The sequence below is a fragment of the Lucilia cuprina genome, chromosome 2, assembly GCF_022045245.1.
Source record: "Lucilia cuprina isolate Lc7/37 chromosome 2, ASM2204524v1, whole genome shotgun sequence".
Classification (NCBI taxonomy): domain Eukaryota; kingdom Metazoa; phylum Arthropoda; class Insecta; order Diptera; family Calliphoridae; genus Lucilia; species Lucilia cuprina.
The window spans coordinates 64,004,972-64,024,504 of NC_060950.1; the positions used below are offsets into that span (position 1 = coordinate 64,004,972).

Genomic DNA, 19,533 nt, shown 5'->3' on the forward strand with positions numbered 1-19,533 from the left:
TTTTTTTGTAAGCATTTTTAATGTTTTCCGCTTGAAACACTTGAAGAATAAATAATAAATAAGAAACAGCGAGGGAGAGAGAGAGAGAAGAAATCAACTGAAGATGGAGGTTGTTATTAGGATTTTTTTTTTTAGAAATTTAAAAAAAATGTTTACTAGAAGTATAAACAAGTGGGAAAAAACAGACAGATTTTTTAAGACATTTAAAAATTTATGATTATTAAGCCTAAAAATATGATTTACAAATAGTTTTTTTTTGAGGGGGCAATGAGTTAAACGTCGCGAGTGTTGAGAGAAAGGTTTATTGCTTGGTTGCTTTCAAATGTTAAGAGATAAGTTAAAGCCTTAAAGTAAAACTCAACTAAGTGGAAAGTAAGCTGTGAAAAGTAACACATGTTCTTAAAAGATAAACTTAAGATAATATTGGCAAATTAAAGTCTATTTTAAGGGTTAAAATTGTTATAAATATCATTAACTACTTTTAGGCTGAAAAACGTTATACGTTATTAAGGTACATAAAGTACAGTTTTCTTGAAATTTACTCAGCTGAATAGTAAAAAATCTATCTGAATTGCATGTATTTACTTTAGAAAATTATCTGCTTTTGGCAGTTTTTTTAGAAATGAATCTGCTTTTGATAGTTTTCCTAGAAAATTGTATCAAATTTTGTTTTTCTATAGAAATGTTTAATCACTTTTCTTTAAAAAGTTTCTACTATTGACAGTTTTCTTTAGAATAATGTATACTGTCGACAGGTTTTCTCTAAGAAACGTGACTACTATCGACAGTTTTCTTTAAAGTGTCTACAACTGGCAGTTTTTCTCAAAGAAAGTGCTTTTGAAAGTTATCTATATGTAACTTAACTTTTATTAACAGTTTTTTAACAGAAAAGTGTGAAGAATCGACAGTTTTCTTTAGAAAAATTTCATCCTTTAACAGTTTTCCTAAGACAAGTCTGTGTTTTCGACAGTTTTCTGTCCAAAGGGTCTGATTTCGTACGTTTTCTGTGACAAAAGTGTCTTCTATCGACAGTTTTTTTATAAAAATGTCTACATTAGATAGTTTTCTTCTTAAAATTGGTTTCTTCCATCTTTTCTTTTAAAAAAATATTCAGTTTCATATAGAAAAGTATCTGCTTTGGACAGTTTTCCTTAGAAAAGTCTCTGGAAAATTGTATCAAAAGTATTAGTTTTCTATAGAAATGTTTAGACACTTTTCTTTAAAAAGTTTCTACTTTTGAAGTTTTTCTCTAAGAAATGTGACCCCTATCGACAGTTTCTTCAAAGAAAGTGCTTTTGAAAGTTATCTATAAGAAACCTAACTATTATTGACAGTTTTTTTTTTACAGAAAAGTGTGTAGAATCGACAGTAAAAGTTTTCAATAGAAAAGTTGGCGATAGTTTTCTTTCTCTTCCTTTTCTATAAAAGTTTTCTCTTGAAGCCTTTCTTTCGACTATTTTCTATATGAAGATTTTCATTGATTTCTTTAGAAAGGTTTCTACTATCTTTTCTTTAAAAAAGATCAGTCTAAGAAAAGTATTCTTCATTCGACAGTCTTAATTAGAATAATGGCTTCGGTTGTCAGTTTTCTAAGTAAATATGTTAACTGTGGTCAGTTTTCCATATAAATATCTGCATTAGACAGTTTTGATTTAGAAAATTTTATATTTTAAACAGTTTTTTATATAAAAGTGTTTGTTGGCGACTGATTTTTTTAAGTAAATTTCTGGTTTCGATAGTTTTTTTTTATAGAAAATTTTCTGTTTTAGTTTTCTATTGACAGTTTTTTTAGAAAATTGCTTGTCTTGAAAAAAACTTTTTATACACCTTAAAACGAATCAATCGGTTAAGAATTACTTTCTGAGTTCATTTTGTCTGTATGTCCGTCCGTCCATCCGTCCGTCATTCCGTCAGTATGTCCTTCTGTGTATAAATGTCGAGTGCTTTACGTGAGTAGCTGGCATGATGCCCTACCCCACAGTGGTCTTTTTCATCCGCTGGGTAGACTTGAACAACGGTCTACCATCGCCCCTGAATCCTTCAATGAAAAGCTCAGGTGGCAATTTTTGTACATTGGATTTGACCGGTCCATGTACAAGCACTTTGCTGAAATACTCAAGCTATCTGATCCAGCACCAGAGACGTAACCGCTGGACCGAAGTACGAATCCATCAAATACGTCGATGACATTGTTCTTACTCACAGGGACACACTGTGGTAATTCTGATATGAACAGAGCATATTCTGAACATATCAGGGCAAGGAAGGAAAATTCAATGGTATCATTTGTATATGCTCCATCATCATACAACTTAGAACATATCTCATTCATATGACACATTCATGAGTGAAAAACATACGACACATTTATTATAGGTAGACGGGTGGGGTGAAGCCCGCCGTACCTCATATTCATCCTGTACCATATGCAATTAATACCAATTCATTTCCAACGCTTAGTCCCACAGTCACTCCTCTGTGGGGTATCTGTTGTTTCGGCAACAGCACCGAACTTATCCCGAAATATTGACTTAACCTTACATCAGTCTTTTAACCGTTACTTACTCTTCCCGCCAATTTGGATTTAAACCACAGCGACTACGTGGATCCCGAAGGAACCTCAACCAACTGACCAGCCAAAACATAATCCTGCGGTGAACTGGCAACTTGTAGTACGAGATTAGGCGCTGCTCTTTTCTGACCTCTTTTTAATCTATGCAAGGACTAAGCCAAACAGTAGACTTTAACCAATTTTTTTGTCCCGGCCGGACTAGGGGTATTGACCACCTCTTTATACCCTGGGATTGCCATAACATCAAGGTGAAGGCTTCACCAAGGTAACGTGCCCCCGGGGGGATGTCTGTCTGTGTCTATGTAAATCTTGTGCTCACGCTTTTTTGTTTTAAAAATAATCCTCATTTTGAACAGGCTCACTAGTGTAGGGTATCATATGTTTCTCCACTGACTGACTATACATTCATATTTATTTTAATTTGACTTTTTTCAACTTAAATAACTTTAGTTTCTAAATGTTTTTTTAAACTTTTTTTAAACAAAGTTTTTTTTTTTTACTTTTTTTTCAAACCCAATTAGTAACTTGCTTATCAAATCATATAATTCATTCTAAGTTTAATTTTTTTAATTTAACCTCTCTAATTAGTTTAAAACTTTAAACAGTTTTATTAAATGATATACAGTTTTAACAATTAAGGCAAAAAAAATAGAAAAAAAATAAGAAAAGTTTTTGGCTCTTTAACGTCGTTCGGTTATCAAACACAAATCAAATTTTGAGGTTTTTAATTTTATTAACACACACTTGCATACACATATGTACATATGTATGTGTGTGTGTAGGTACCATCAACTAGCAAATATTTAAATTTATTTGCCAAAAAAAGGATAAAAGAAAAAAAAATAATAAACTTTTTCTAACAAAACCAGCATGCAATTTCTTTATTTGTGGTATGTTTCCAAAGAGAGGAAAAGGAAATGGCTGGTGTTTGGCCAACAATTTTCAAAATCATTCACTCTAAAACCCAAAAGTTGAAAAAATAAGAATGTGTGTATTTTAACGTATATAAGGGTTTGTGTATATAAATCTTATATGAAGAGTTTTTTTGGAAAGAACAATTTTTAAAATAAGTATTTGAATATTTGAAATACTTTATTATTATAAAGTAGATGATTTTATAAGCAGGTATATGCAAAATATATGTTTGTATAAGTGTGTGTGTGTGTTTGTGTTTTTGTTAGAAAAACTCTTTTACCTTGAATATGATGGAATATATTTTAGTTTGTCAGTGAGATAGAGAGAAAAAAAGAAAACTTTTTTTCCTACACAAAAAGCAGATAATTTTATGAACATCATAATATAAAGTTTATTTTTTTTTCATAAATTATATAAAAAACATAATTTAAACAGTTAGGTTAAAGAATAAAAAGAACAAGCATTAAATTGAGAAAAAAAATTTAAAACTAAATTTAAAGACAAAAAATTTCTTTTGATTTTGATGCCAACATTTTTTATCTTAAAACAAATAATTGCTCAAAGTTCTCTTTTGAAAAGTGATAACTTTCTATGAAAACATTTTAACGATCGTCAGTTATCTACAGAAAAACTTATGCTGTTATCAGTTTTTTTTTATGAAAATGTATAAGTCTCAAAAGATTTCCTTGAAAACCCGTCTGCTCTCGATAGTTTTATTTGAAATTCAAAGTCAAATCTTCTGATTTTGATGTAGAATGTTTTTATTTAAAAACAAAAAACTGCTTACAGTTTTCTTAGAAAAAAGTTTTTACTGTCAAGAGTTTTATATTGAAACATTGCAACGATCGTCAGTTTTCTATGGAAAAACTTCCGCTGTCGAGCCGTCTGCTGTCGACAGTTTTATATAAAGCCAGTATAAAGTTTCCACACTTAACAGTTTTCTGTAAATTGTTCCTACTGTCGACAGTTTTCTTATAAAAAAATTGTATATAAAAACAAATAACTTCTCACAGTTCCGTTTTGAAAAGTGATGGCTTTTATTAACTTTCTATGAACAAAAGTTGTTACTGTTATCAGTCTTCTATGGAAACATTTTAACGATCGTCAGTTTTCTATTGAAAAACTTATGCTGTTATCAGTTTTCATACATCAACAACGTAAAATTTCCACACTCAACAGTTGTCTGTAAATTGCTACCAATGTCAACAGTTTTCTAATAAAAACATTTTATTTGAAAACAAATAACTGCTTACAGTTTTCTTTTGAAAAGTAATGGCTTTTATTAGCTTTTATAGAAAAAAGTTCTTACTGTCAACAGTTTTTTATGGAAATATTTTAACGATCGTCAGTTTTCTACAGAAAAAACTTATGATGTTATCAGTTTTCTATGAAAAAGTATAAGCCTCAAAAAGATTTCCTTGAAAACCCATCTGCTGTCGACAGTTTTATTGATCAACAATGTAAAATTTCCACACTCAACAGTTTTCTGTAAATTGTTCCCACTGTCGACAGTTTTCTAATAAAAAAAAGTTTATTTGAAAACAAATAACTGCTCACAATACAGAAACATTGCAACGATCGTCAGTTTTCTATAGAAAAACTTCCAATGTCATCAGTTTTCTATAAACACGTATAAGTCTTAAAACGATTGCCTCAAAATGACTACTGCTATAGACAATGTAAAGTTTTCACACTCAACAGTTTTCTATAAACTGTTGCCACTGGCGACAGTTTTATAGTAAAAAAATTAAAACAAGTAACTGCTCACAGCTTTCTTTTGAAAAGAGATTGATTTAGTTGTCCTTCTCAGAAAAAGTACTTACTGTCAACAGTGTTCTATTGAAACATTTCAACGATCATCAGTTTTCTATAGAAAAAAAATCCGATGTCATCAGTTTTCTATAAACAAGTATAAGTTTTAAAACGATTGCCTCAAAATGACGACTGCAATAGACAGTTTTATAAAGAAACAATGTAAAGTTTCCACACTCAACAGTTTTCTATAATTTTTTGCCACTGTCGACAGTTTTCTAGTAAAAAAAAATAAAAACCAGTTAAAAAGTCGTCGACTGCCAACAGTTCTAAATAGAAACAGTATAAAGTTTCAACACTCACTGTCGATTGTTTTCTATTGAACAAATATTGTTGCCGGCAGTTTGTTTTATTTTAAAACAAGTTACTGTTTAGAGTTTTCTTTTGAAGTAATGGCTTTAATTACCCTTCTTAGAAAAAGTGTTTACTGTCGGCAGTTTTCCTATTGAAAAATTTCAACTATCGTCAGTTTTCTATAGAAAAATACCGCTGTCATCAGTTTCCTATAAAAAATGACAGCTTTGAAAAGGTTTCTTTAAACAAGTAGACTGTTTTCTTGTAAAAACAACAGATTTTTTTAAGTCTCTGTTGTTGAAAATTTTCCTTGAAAAAGTGTCTACTGTCAAGAATATTTTCTTCTGTCGATTTCCACTGTCGTCTGCTTTTAAAAAAAAAGTTAATTTTAAAAATATTTGTTTAAAAATTTTTTTGCTACCGACAGTTTTTTGTCGAAAGGTATTCATTGTCAACAGTTTTGTATAAAAAATTCTACTATTGACAGTTTTCTATAAAATATACCAAATGTCGGCAGCTTCTTATGGAAAAGTGAATGTTACAGATTATTTTCTATATAAAATTGACTGCTGTAGAAAGTTTTCTTTAAAAATATATCTGCTATCGACAGTTTTCTTTAACAATGTATAAGTTTTGAACTGTTTTCGGTAGAGAAGAGTTTGCTGTCGCCAATTGTCTGTACAAAAGTATTCTTATTGTTAAAAAAAACTTTCTTTACAAAAGTGTTAGCAGTCTCAGGTAGTTTTTTATAGAAAAGTCTACAGTTTTCTTTAAAAAGTGTGAATTGTAAACAATTTTCTATAAAAAAAAGGTTTCTACACTTTTCTATAGAAAAGATACTATTTCCTTTAGAATGGTGTCTTGTGACAGTTTTTTTTAAAGAAAGAAATAATTTTATATAGAAAAGTATCTATAAAGGACAGTTTTATATAGAAAAATGACTGATGTCAACAGTTTTCTAAAAAATTTTATCTTAATTCGATAATCTTAGTTAGAAGAGTTTATTTAGTCGACAGTTTTCTAAGGAAATGTTTTTTCCGTTTTCTGTCTGTTTTAAAAAGTTTTCTGCCTGTTGTCGACAAGAGACAGTGTTCTTAAGAAAAGTATCTGATTCTTTACACATTTGTCTGTTTTAGACAATTTTCTTTATAAAAGTTTATATTTTATAAAATTGTGTTTTTTGGAGACAGTGTTCTTCAGAAATATGTCTGATGTTGTCAGTTTTTATTAGATATGTGTCTCCTTTAAACAGGTTTTTTTTATGTGGAAATTTAAAATTTTAAGAAAAATATCTGCTGTCATCAGTTTTCTATAAAAATGAGTATTCTGGAGACAGTTTTCTTAAGAAATTTATTTGCTGTCGTCAGATTTATTTAGACATGTGTCTAATTTTAACAGTTTTCTATATAAAAGTATATATTTAAAGGCTGTCGTTTGTTGTCTTCAGAAAAGTGTCTATTGTCGATGTCTTCAAAAAAGTGTCTGAAAAATGTCTACTGTTGTTAGTTTTTTTTTTAAACAAATGTATGTGTTATGAAAAGTTTTTTTGTCGGCAGTTTTCTTTAAAACAGTTTCATGTGTTGACCGATTTCTGTAGAAATATGTTTCCTTTAGAGAGTTTTTTAATAAAGTTTTCTTTACAAAGATTTCTTGCGTATTTCTAAGGGAATATGTCTGTCGTCAGTTTTCTTTAAAGAAAAGTGTAGTTAAACTGCTTTGTCAGTTTTCTGTAAACATTATTCTGTCATCAGTTTTCCATAAAAGTATTTAATAAGAAAAACTATCTGTTGTTGTCAGTTTTTGGTTTAAAAAAGTTAACTGCCGTTAGTTTTCCATATAAAAGTGTTCTATGAAAAGTTTTCTATTAAAAGAAAATTTCCTTAAATTTTTATATAAAAAGAATTTCTTTTGGAGGCAGTGTTCTTTAGAAATGTCTCTGATATCGTCAGTTTTCTTTTGATATGTATCTGCTTTCTATATAAAAACGTTTTTTTTTAGAAAAAGTTTTATTAGAAATCTTCCACCTTAGAGAGTTTTCCATAATAGAAAGTTTGCCTTAAGCAGAAAATGTTTGTTTTTTGTAAATTTTCTATAAGAAAAAGTCTGTCTTGGATAACTTTCTTTTGAAACGATTGTGTTTTATAGTGTTCTATAAGAAAATATTTCCTTTCTTAACAGTTTTTACATAAAAGTGTTCTCTCTATACATTTTCTATAAAAAAGAGTCTATTTTCTGATGTTTTCTATACAATAACTTTCTTAGACAGTTTTCTAGTTGATAAGTGTTTCTTAAACTGTTTATTTATAAGAAAACTCCGCCATAGAAAGTTTTCTATAGAAAAAAGATAATAAGTTTTCTGTAAGTAAAAGTCTGCCTTATAGTTTTCTATGGAATAGTATATCCGCTTTAGAAAGTTTTTTACATGATTAAATATTTAAACATTTAATCATAATCTGATCTAATTTTACCTTCCAACTTATTGTGTGGTTGTATATACAAATGTGGTTGGTTGAAGATTTATTTATAAAAAATTATACAAAAAAATTAAAAAAAAAAAAACAAAAAAATATAAAAATACTTCTTTTAACTAAATATTCCCTCTGTTATTCACTCTCTCTTTCCAATAAAATCATATCATCTGTATAAGGTGGTAAATCTGAAACTGGTTGAACATTTGTAATAGGCGGTAGTTCTGTGCTGACTGAAGGTTCCAAAGGTGCTTTCGCCTTTACTTTTGCATCTTTTGCACTTTCATTAATTCTAACTGAACTTTTTGCCGTTGATTTTTTATTTGCATTCAATACTTTCAGTTCAGTAGGTTTTGTTTTTCTACCCGATGGCGTTTTACATCTTTTTGATTTAGGTTTATCGGCTCTAGTGAAAGTTTTAAGATTTTGAGCATCATGTATATCAATCTCACCACGTTCTAAACGTTCCAGTTGACGTTTTATAGTTATTTTTCGTACTCTTTTCTTGACCTCATGCTTCATATAACAATGTTCGACAATACGATTGATCAGCCAATAGACTAGAATTAGCACAAACAATAAAGTAGTGTATTGTATGAAAATATCCATCCATCCATGGGGATTGATAACCCCGTGACGTGTTAACATTATGACTAACCATGGTACTGAACATAACCAATAGCCGGCAAATATTAGAACTTGAACGAGTTTTTTAATCATTTTAAAACTCAGAATTTTATACAAAAAATCATCCGTTGTTAATAAGGTTCTCTACTAGACTAATCATTAAGTGAAAAGATAAAAAAATATTCTTCTTTCTTACTTGCGGTTCGAGATGTTGTACCGTTATATTTTGTGGTTAATTGAGTAAATTTTTAAGAAAAGGAATTTATAAATATTAATTATAGAAATTGTGCACATATGTACTATTAATCTCTTCTAGAGAAAACTGGACAAGTACTCATTCAAAAAAACAAACAATGCTTTCTATAGCAGACACATTTCTATATACAAGAGTCTAAAAAAATCTTTTCTACAAAAGAATTGAACTAGTAACGAACTAGAACTGAACTAGAAATTAACTATAGCTGAAATTGAACATGAACTAGAACTCAACTAAAACTTAAACTAGTATTACGTTACCCAAAAGGTATGAGTAATTTCTATTCATCATACGCCTCACGGGCCTGCAAACATAATTTTATTTATAGGAGACAATAGTTGTAAACTAAAAACTGAACTAGAACTGAACTAGAACTGAACTAGAACTGAACTAGAACTTAACTAGAACTGAACTAGAACTGAAGTATAACTGAACTAGAACTGAACTAAAACTGAACTAGAACTGAACTAGAACTGAACTAGAACTGAACTAGAACTGAACTAGAACTGAACTAGAACTGAACTAGGACTGAACTAGAACGCAACTAGAACTGAACTAGAACTGAACTAGAACTGAACTAGAACTAGAACTGAACTAGAACTGAACTAGAACTGAACTAGAACTGAACTAGAACTAGAACTGAACTAGAACTGAACTAGAACTGAACTAGAACTAGAACTGAACTAGAACTGAACTAGAACTGAACTAGAACTGAACTAGAACTGAACTAGAACTGAACTAGAACTGAACTAGAACTGAACTAGAACTGAACTAGAACTGAACTAGAACTGAACTAGAACTGAACTAGAACTGAACTAGAACTGAACTAGAACTGAACTAGAACTGAACTAGAACCGAACTAGAACTGAAATAAAACTGAACTAGAACTGAACTAGAACTGAACTAGAACTGAACTAGAACTGAACTAGAACTGAACTAGAACTGAACTAGAACTGAACTAGAACTGAACTAGAACTGAACTAGAACTGAACTAGAACTGAACTAGAACTGAACTAGAACTGAACTAGAACTGAACTAGAACTGAACTAGAACTGAACTAGAACTGAACTAGAACTGAACTAGAACTGAACTAGAACTGAAACTAGAACTGAACTAGAACTGAACTAGAACTGAACTAGAACTGAACTAGAACTGAACTAGAACTGAACTAGAACTGAACTAGAACTGAACTAGAACTGAACTAGAACTGAACTAGAACTGAACTAGAACTGAACTAGAACTGAACTAGAACTGAACTAGAACTGAACTAGAACTGAACTAGAACTGAACTAGAACTGAACTAGAACTGAACTAGAACTGAACTAGAACTGAACTAGAACTGAACTAGAACTGAACTAGAACTGAACTAGAACTGAACTAGAACTGAACTAGAACTGAACTAGAACTGAACTAGAACTGAACTAGAACTGAACTAGAACTGAACTAGAACTGAACTAGAACTGAACTAGAACTGAACTAGAACTGAACTAGAACTGAACTAGAACTGAACTAGAACTGAACTAGAACTGAACTAGAACTGAACTAGAACTGAACTAGAACTGAACTAGAACTGAACTAGAACTGAACTAGAACTGAACTAGAACTGAACTAGAACTTAACTAGAACTGAACTAGAACTGAACTAGAACTGAACTAGAACTGAACTAGAACTGAACTAGAACTGAACTAGAACTGAACTAGAACTGAACTAGAACTGAACTAGAACTTAACTAGAACTGAACTAGAACTGAACTAGAACTGAACTAGAACTGAACTAGAACTGAACTAGAACTGAACTAGAACTGAACTAGAACTGAACTAGAACTGAACTAGAACTGAACTAGAACTGAACTAGAACTGAACTAGAACTGAACTAGAACTGAACTAGAACTGAACTAGAACTAAACTAGAACTAAACTAGAACTGAACTAGAACTGAACTAGAACTGAACTAGAACTGAACTAGAACTGAACTAGAACTGAACTAGAACTGAACTAGAACTGAACTAGAACTGAACTAGAACTGAACTAGAACTGAACTAGAACTGAACTAGAACTGAACTAGAACTGAACTAGAACTGAACTAGAACTGAACTAGAACTGAACTAGAACTGAACTAGAACTGAACTAGAATTGAACTAGAACTGAACTAGAACTGAACTAGAACTGAACTAGAACTGAACTAGAACTGAACTAGAACTGAACTAGAACTGAACTAGAACTGAACTAGAACTGAACTAGAACTGAACTAGAACTGAACTAGAACTGAACTAGAACTGAACTAGAACTGAACTAGAACTGAACTAGAACTGAACTAGAACTGAACTAGAACTGAACTAGAACTGAACTAGAACTGAACTAGAATTGGAACTGAATAAAAACTAGAACTATACTACTAATGTATCCACAAGGTATGAGTAACTTCTATTCATCATACGCCTCACGGAACTAAAAACATATTTTATTTATAATTGACAATAGTTGAAAACTGAATTAGAACTGCACTAGAACTGAACTGAAACTAAACTACAACTAACCTAGAAAATAACTAGAACTGAATTAGAACTGAACTAGAACTAAACTAAAAATGAACTTGAACTGAGCTGAAATCGTTATCTAAATTACGTAACAAATTAAACATAATTTATAAATTGTTTCCATAATTCCCATAATAAAAGAAAAACAATAACAAATTTGATTCATTGCAGCTGGAAAAAGAAATTCATCAACGATCTGTGACATGATTCATTAAATGAATAAAATAACCTAGAACAAAGACAAAGCTGACGTTAATGTGCAGAAGAAGTAAAAACCACTAGAATAAATTTGTATTTAAAACTCATTTGTTAATTACCCAGCAAATCGATAGGAACATCTAAAAACAGGAGTTGACAATAGAACAAAGTATCTCCAAGTAATCTATATAATATAAAGTAAACACACTTTAAATACATATGTATTTAAAAAGTAGTAAATAAAATCACCAAGAGTTTTATACATTTTGTGTCTGCTAAACAGAACTACAGGGTTTCTCTCTCTTTCACCGCCGGTCTTCATCTCACATTACAAAAGTGCGTAAATAATTTACAGATAAAAACAACAGAAGCCAACCAGTAATAATGACTATAATGAATGAGCCTCCACTTGACCAATCAACCAACCATTACATCAGTCTTAGAACTTTGTCTTTAGGAACAATCAGATGTAAAAAACTTATTCAATTGCAATGTAAACTAGAAAATATTAAAAACTAAAAAAATCATGTTTAATTATAAACTTTTAAAAATTGCCATATTTTTCATCTATTGGCTGGGTTTTGCCCCTTGGACGGTATTGATTTTACAAAAAGAGAGAATACTCATTGCCAATAGTCTACAAGATATATTTCTACAATACACCACTTTATTATTCGTCTTGATATTGGTCTATATGATTGTTCATCAAGTATTTGAATATTTCTATATACGGAGCAAAATCAAGAGAATAGTACGTAAAGTGACCATAAGACATCAGTTGAAACGTTTGGAAGATCGAGAAATTGATTTGGTGGCGGCGCAACGTTTGTCAACATTTACAAAATTAAAGGAACCTCCTAAAACATCGGTGAAACGGAAGGGACAGAGTATTAAGAAGACGTTAAAGCAAAAGGATGAAAACCAAGAAGAAAAGGTTAAACCGGAAAAGTCAGAATTCCAGAAGCCGACTAAAGTATGGGAAAATAATCTGACTAAAGAGTTGACAAAAGAAAAGGAGGCAAAGGACGATATCAAGAAGTCGACAAAAGCCCCACAACCGCCTATTATAAAAGAGCCGAACAAAGAACCGGAAAAAGAAGCAAGAAAGAAGTTGGATGCTGTGAAAGTAGACAAAAAAGTAAACACTTTAAAAAACTCTGCTAGCGAGGAAGTAGTGATCGAAATGAATGAATAATTTAAAGAAATTATAAAACAAAAATATCGTGTTAAGTTGCAAATGAAAAGAAATAAGTTAAAAACAAAAGAATATTTTATGAAATAATAAAAATTTTGTAGCATATATCCAGTTATTTAAACAAAATACATTAGTTAAATAATTGTAAATACCAAAATATGTTGTCTAATTTAACCAGAACTAGAGCAAAACTAGAACTGAACTAGAACTGAACTAGAACTGAACTAGAAATGAACTAGAACTGAACTAGAACTGAACTAGAACTGAACTAGAACTCAACTAGAACTGAACTAGAATTGAACTAGAACTGAACTAGAACTGAACTAGAACTGAACTAGAACTGAACTAGAACTGAACTAGAACTGAACTAGAACTGAACTGGAACTGAACTGAACTAGAACTGAACTAAAACTGAACTTGAATTGAACTAAAACTGAACTAAAACTGAACTAAAACTGAACTAGAAATGAACTTTATTTTTTTTGTAATTTTTTTGTACTTTTGTTATTGCAATCCCGGGGTATAAAGAGGTTTCCAATACCTCCAGTCTGGCCGGGACTGAAAAATCGGTTACAGTCTACTTCTTGGCTTAGTCCTTGTATAGATTGACAGAGGTCAGACCAGAGCACCGTATTATCTGGTACTACGGGTGGTTAGTTGCCCGCAGGACTATGTACTGGCTGGTCAGTTGGTTGAGGTTACTTCGGGATCCAGGTAGTGGCTGTGGTTTAAAGATAAATTCGCGGGGAGTGTAAGTGGTGGTTTAAAGACTGATGCATGATAATAGTCAATATTTCGTGATAAGTTCTGTGCTGTTGCCGAAAACAACAGATACCCCACAGATGGAGCGACTGTGGGACTAAGCGTTGGAAATGAGTTGGTATTAATAGTATATGGTACGGGATGAATGTTAAGTTCGGCGGGCCTTACCCCACCCGTCTACCTATCGAATGTGTTGTATGTTTTTCTCTTATGAATGTGTCGTATGAATGAGATGTGTGCTGGTTTGAATGATGTTGGATGAATGTCATCACATACATATGATACCATTGAATTTTCCCTCCTTATCCAGATATGCTCATAGTTTACTCTGTTCATATCAGAATTACCCTGCGAGTAAGAACAATGTCTGCGGCTTATTGATGGATCGTACTTCGGTCTACAACAGAGGCCATCCAATGGTCAAGAGATTGGATAGCTTGAGTACTCCAGCAAAGTACTTAGGCATGGACCGCTCAGAACCAATGTACAAAAATTGCCACCTTCGTTCTTCATTGAAGAACAAAGGGACGATTGTAGACCGTTCTCAAGTCTACCCAGTGGATGAAAAAGACCACCGTGAGATAAGGCCGTCAGTGCAGGTGCTCACGTTAAAACTCTCGACATTCCTGTTCTTGGATATTCTTATCAAAAAATATTTTATTAATTTAAAATTCCTCTTTAATTATATAATTATAACATTTAATATTAAAGAAAAAAACTTTGCCACTAGTATTTTCAATAAAAACTTCTGGTTAATTATTAATAATATAAAAAAGGGAAAAAAATTCTGTATTATAATAATTTGATTTCCTTCCGGAGAGAAAAAAATAATTTTTAAAACTTTTTTCTTTTTTCCTTTTAAACAACATCATTTTCATTATGATACTTATATAGTAGAACTCGTTTTCAACTTTTTTGTAGGAAAAATGAACTTAATTTGATTAAAATAAAAATTACATTATATATAGAGTTAAGCAGTAGAGAGTAACCAGTTATCGCTGCATACTTTCAGGGACAACTGCATAACATATGTATATGAATGAAATAGTTTAAAAAAGAGTTTTTTGTTAAAAAAAAACTAAGATAAAAAATGTTAGTTTTTTTTTTTGTACATAAAACAAAAACCTAGTGGTATTATTTAAATAGTTTCCCAGGGTTGTGGTTTGTTTTTTATGTGATATTTAGTTTAGTTTTGTTTTTGTTCATTCACATTTAAAAAAAAAAAAAAAAATGTTATCTCAATTTTTCTGCAAAAAAACTTATTTTTGTTCGTTTGCTATTGTTAAAGGAGTAAAATAATAAACATTTTTATGGTTTTGTTCACATGTTACAATCAGCAAGAGTATGTTTTTCTCTGAGTTTTGTTTTTTGTATTCAACTGTAAGACAAGTTTTAATTTTGCTATAATTTAAATGAATATTGTTTGAATAGCTGGGTTTTCCTGTATTTTCCCCATACTTGCTTACGTATGATCTTTTGAAACATTAGTCATAAGATAAAGCTTTTCTTGTATTGCTTTTTAGTTCAAATTCATTCTAAATCGTTTACATTTAACTGCACTATGTGTCAAAAATCTACTTTTTTAATCAAGTTGATATTTAAAACTTTGCTTTGTTTTAGATTTAATTTTTTAATTTGTGTTATTCTAAATGTAATATTTATAGTCTTAGCTTTAAAATGACATTTTAAGATATTTTTTAGCTGTTAGGTTGGAAAAGCTACAACGAAAAATATTTATTAACCTCCTAATTAATATCAATCATACGCCACCTTGTGCTGAAAAGCATTTTTTAATAATTTCGTAATTAATAAATAAGAAAAAGCTTCTAGATTTAATTTAATTTTGTAACATCAAAAGCTATAGTGGGTCCTTATAAAACACATAATGTGAGTCCACAACTTTCTAAATTTTTTTAACAAAAAAGGGTAGAATTATAAAAAATTCTAAAATAATGTAAACCCTTGCTTCTGAGGATTCCATATATGATTTGGAATTCTCTAGAAAATTGTCTTAGATGATCTTCTGAATGATCTTCCTTCTTTGATGTCCAAATTGTCCTTTTTGATTGTCAAATTTTCTCACTTACTTATTACTCCATTCGCTGTAGTTCATTCTTATAGAAGTCAGGGATAAAGAAACTTCGCTAATATCATCAGAGATGGAACCCTCTGGAAACGTTACCTCTGCCTGAGAAAAAGTGATTTTTGGGGCCATCACCATTCGGTCTAGTACATTCCTATTGAAGTCACATTTAAAGACATGAAACGCTCATCCGATTCAAAGGTTTATATTGCTTACATATACATATACACAAGGTATGAGTAACTTCTATTAATCATACGCCTCATTGGTCAGCAGATAAAATCATTTATAAAAGCCAATAACTGGATGACTAATAAACCAATTAAATCTAAATTTTAAACATTAACAAATCAAGAGTTGAGCTTTCAAATGAAGTCAAGCGTTTTTTTATCAATTTTTTCATCCGTCTGAGATACTTGGGCTCATCACTATTCGGTTTTCTTCGTTTATATTAAAGTCAGGTTTAAATCGACTAAGGATTTAGAGATGAAACCTTCATCCGATTAAAATGTTCACGTTGCTTACCTCTACATTTTTGCTACGGCCACTGGGGTTCCCACAAGGTATGAGTAACCTCTATTAATCATACGCCTCATTAGCCTGCAAACAAAGTTTTATTAATATGAGTCAATAACTTGAAAACTTCTTTAGCAAATTAAACAAAATTTTAAACATTAACAAACCAAGAGTTAAGCTTTCAAATGATATCACTAAGGTACCCACAAAGTATGAGTAACTTCTTTTAATCATACGCCTCATTGGCCAGCAAACAACATTATATATAAAAGCCAATAACTGGAAAACTAATAAACCAATTTAAACAGCATTTTAATCATTAATAAAACAAGAGTTAAGTTTTCAAATGAAGTCAAATTTTTATAAACTTTATCTCTGACCGAGAAACACTGAGCTATAGTTAAACACTTGATATGAAATAAAAATGTATACAATATAAACAAACTTCAAAGTTTTGACAAATGTAAACAATAAAATTAATTTGTTTTATTAAAACCTCGTATAAAAGATTCCCTCTTCACACTCCCATTACTTCAATTAATTTCCTTTATAACATTTCCTTCTAATTTCTTAATGTTTTTCCTTGATTTTATCAGCCAATAACCTTCAAATAATTGTAATTTAATTAGAATTTATTTAACACACAAATAAAAAGAAATTATACAAATCTTTAACTTATTTTCAACAAAAACTAAACAACAACAAAATCATTGTTAATCTATTAGTATGTCAGAGTATAAAAGTTCAGCATGGCTAGGTCACTAAAGTGATTATGAGTGTGTGTGAGTGGGTATTAAAGTAAACGTACGCAAATATATCGATTGTCTATTATCCTTAATTATAACAACTGCTTGTTCACCACTGCAACTAAGTCTAAACATACTTACACTGATTGACGTCCTTTTTTGAAAACACCCCTACATGCACACAAAAAAAAGAAAAAAACAACAAATAGAAAAAAATTCTTAAGGAAAAACCTATCAAGGTTGAATGTAAAAACCCACTGTGGCTCAAATTTGTTATATTTTTTGTACTTAAAACTTTAGCTTTAATTCTTTTCTATTCATGTTAAAATCTTCATAGGATTTTGCTTTGGCAGTTTTATAACTGCAAACTGTTTGGTTTAAGTAACCCACTAGGCGTATGATTAATATTATTTATGTAGTTACTTTAAATATTTGCTTATAGTTTTATAAACTTAGGAGTAAGAAAGTTTTTTTTTAATGTTTCCATAAAGCTAAAACTGTAAGTTTCAAGAGACAAATATTCCAGTTGTGCTCTACAAACATAGCAATCTTCTTGCTACTAACATTATTTATAAGGCCTTTTTAGTAACAAAATAATTACTACTATATTCTATAAAATATTATCTATACTATTATATTGTCTAATAAATGTGTGTTTAAAAAGTCAATTAACAAATAGTTATAATCCTTAATAAATGTAATAAATTGTTATAAACTACAAAAAGAGAGAAAAAGTAAAAACAATTTAAACACATGGTGTCACAACAAAATAAATCAATGCCAACAAAATAAAACAAAAAAAACAACAATAAACCCATACTTTATAGCAAATATACTGATAGAGAACGAATAACCTTGTAAAAATTATTACACCCAAAAGTTTTTTTCTTTTTGGTAAAAAATATATATTTGAAATCTTTTCTAGAACAAAACTATAATTGATATATAACTTAAATAGAACAGAACTAGAACTGAACTAGAACTGAACTAGAACTGAACTAGAACTAGGACTGAACTAGAACTGAACTAGAACTAGAACTGAACTAGAACTGAACTAGAACTGAACTAGAACTGAACTAGAACTGAACTAGAACTGAACTAGAACTGAACTAGAACTGAACTAGAACTGAACTAGAACTGAACTAGAACTGAACTAGAACTGAACTAGAACTGAACTAGAACTGAACGAGAATTGAACTAGAACTGAACTAGTATTTCTACTAAGGTACCCACAAGGTATGAGTAACTTCTATTCATCATACGCCTCACTGGCCTGCAAGCATAAGTATATTTATAAGAGACAATAGTTAAATACTGAACTAGTGGTGAGATAGAACTGAAAAATACCTTTTGTATTGTATCACTGAAATCTATATTGTTATTACGGTTGTATTTTAGCAAAATAACAAGTGATGATGCCCCCAGAGCTCAAACTCAAAATACATTGTCTCTCGTAGTGGCTACTAAAACATTGTAGCAAAATTTTCAGATTTTTTTTTGTCTAATAAAACAATACAATCATTCAAACACATAAATTGCGTTTTTGGTTTTAATGGACATTGTCCAAACATATATGCATTTATATTTATATGTACGTATGTATGATTTTTCTACTGTTCTCTCTTTATACAGTTATTGACAGCAATAACCATCATGCATTTATGGTTGTTTTAACACGATGATTTCTTTCTTTTATTTTCCAATGAACCGTGTGTCTGTGTTTGCAATGGTTTTGATGTGGGTTGATCAACAACAACAAAGATAAAAAGAATATTTGACAAATTTCTGATTGAGAAATGAATGAATGGATTTTGTGTTTTTGTTACATTTAACTAATATACATATATTTAAAACTTGCAATTTGTATGTTGATTATGATTTGGGTTATTTCAACCACAAACATTTTCAGATGACACACAAATCCATACATATTTACATGCATGAGGAAATTTCTAAAAAATAATGTATTTAACACTTAAACATTGCAGCATAAATAGGACAATATTTTAGAATAGAAAGTTTGTAGGACAACAACATAAAGTGCTAACATTTAAATGGATTTTATATGTTAACCTTCAAATACAATATACACAAATACAACTACAAATACAAATACACTAACAAAAGTTTCCAAAATCCTCATGCAATAGAAAAAAAACAATATTATAATAAAACGCATTTTACTTTTTACCTTACTTTATTTTGAACATTCTCATATTCATATACTTTACCCTTACCCCTCTACCACCCTTCATTATTGAAACCTGTTTCAAACTTAGCTATATTATTAACAACAACTACTTAGAGAGAAAACGTCACAACCTCTTCCAGACATGGAAAATTCAACACTATTGTAATGTTATTAATATTTACTTTATCATATTTTATGGTCTAGTATATAGTCTACTCAACGGTCTAGTATATAGCGTAGTATAGTCTAGTCTACAGTCTAGTCTATAGTCTAGTCTATAATCTAGTCTATAGTCTAGTCTATAGTCTAGTGTATAGTCTAGTCTATAGTCTAGTCTATAGTCTAGTCTATAGTCTAGTCTAT

General features: G+C 30.3%; 1 protein-coding gene across 1 annotated transcript; it reads right to left on the reverse strand.

Annotated features, from left to right (window-relative positions):
* Positions 1 to 8,105: 8,105 nt before the first annotated feature.
* On the reverse strand, positions 8,106 to 8,828 carry LOC124421330. Its single transcript, XM_046956329.1, has 2 exons — positions 8,720 to 8,828; positions 8,106 to 8,621 (listed from the first exon to the last, which is right to left on the reverse strand). Exon 2 carries the CDS (start codon positions 8,581 to 8,583, stop codon positions 8,197 to 8,199), a length of 387 nt encoding a protein of 128 aa, XP_046812285.1. The 5' UTR covers positions 8,584 to 8,621; positions 8,720 to 8,828; the 3' UTR covers positions 8,106 to 8,196.
* Between the last annotated feature and the right edge of the window lie 10,705 nt (positions 8,829 to 19,533).

Bases quoted from the DNA above. Each gene is read 5' to 3' on its own strand.
- LOC124421330 (XM_046956329.1), bottom strand. From the start codon at position 8,583: ATGAAGCATGAGGTCAAGAAAAGAGTACGAAAAATAACTATAAAACGT.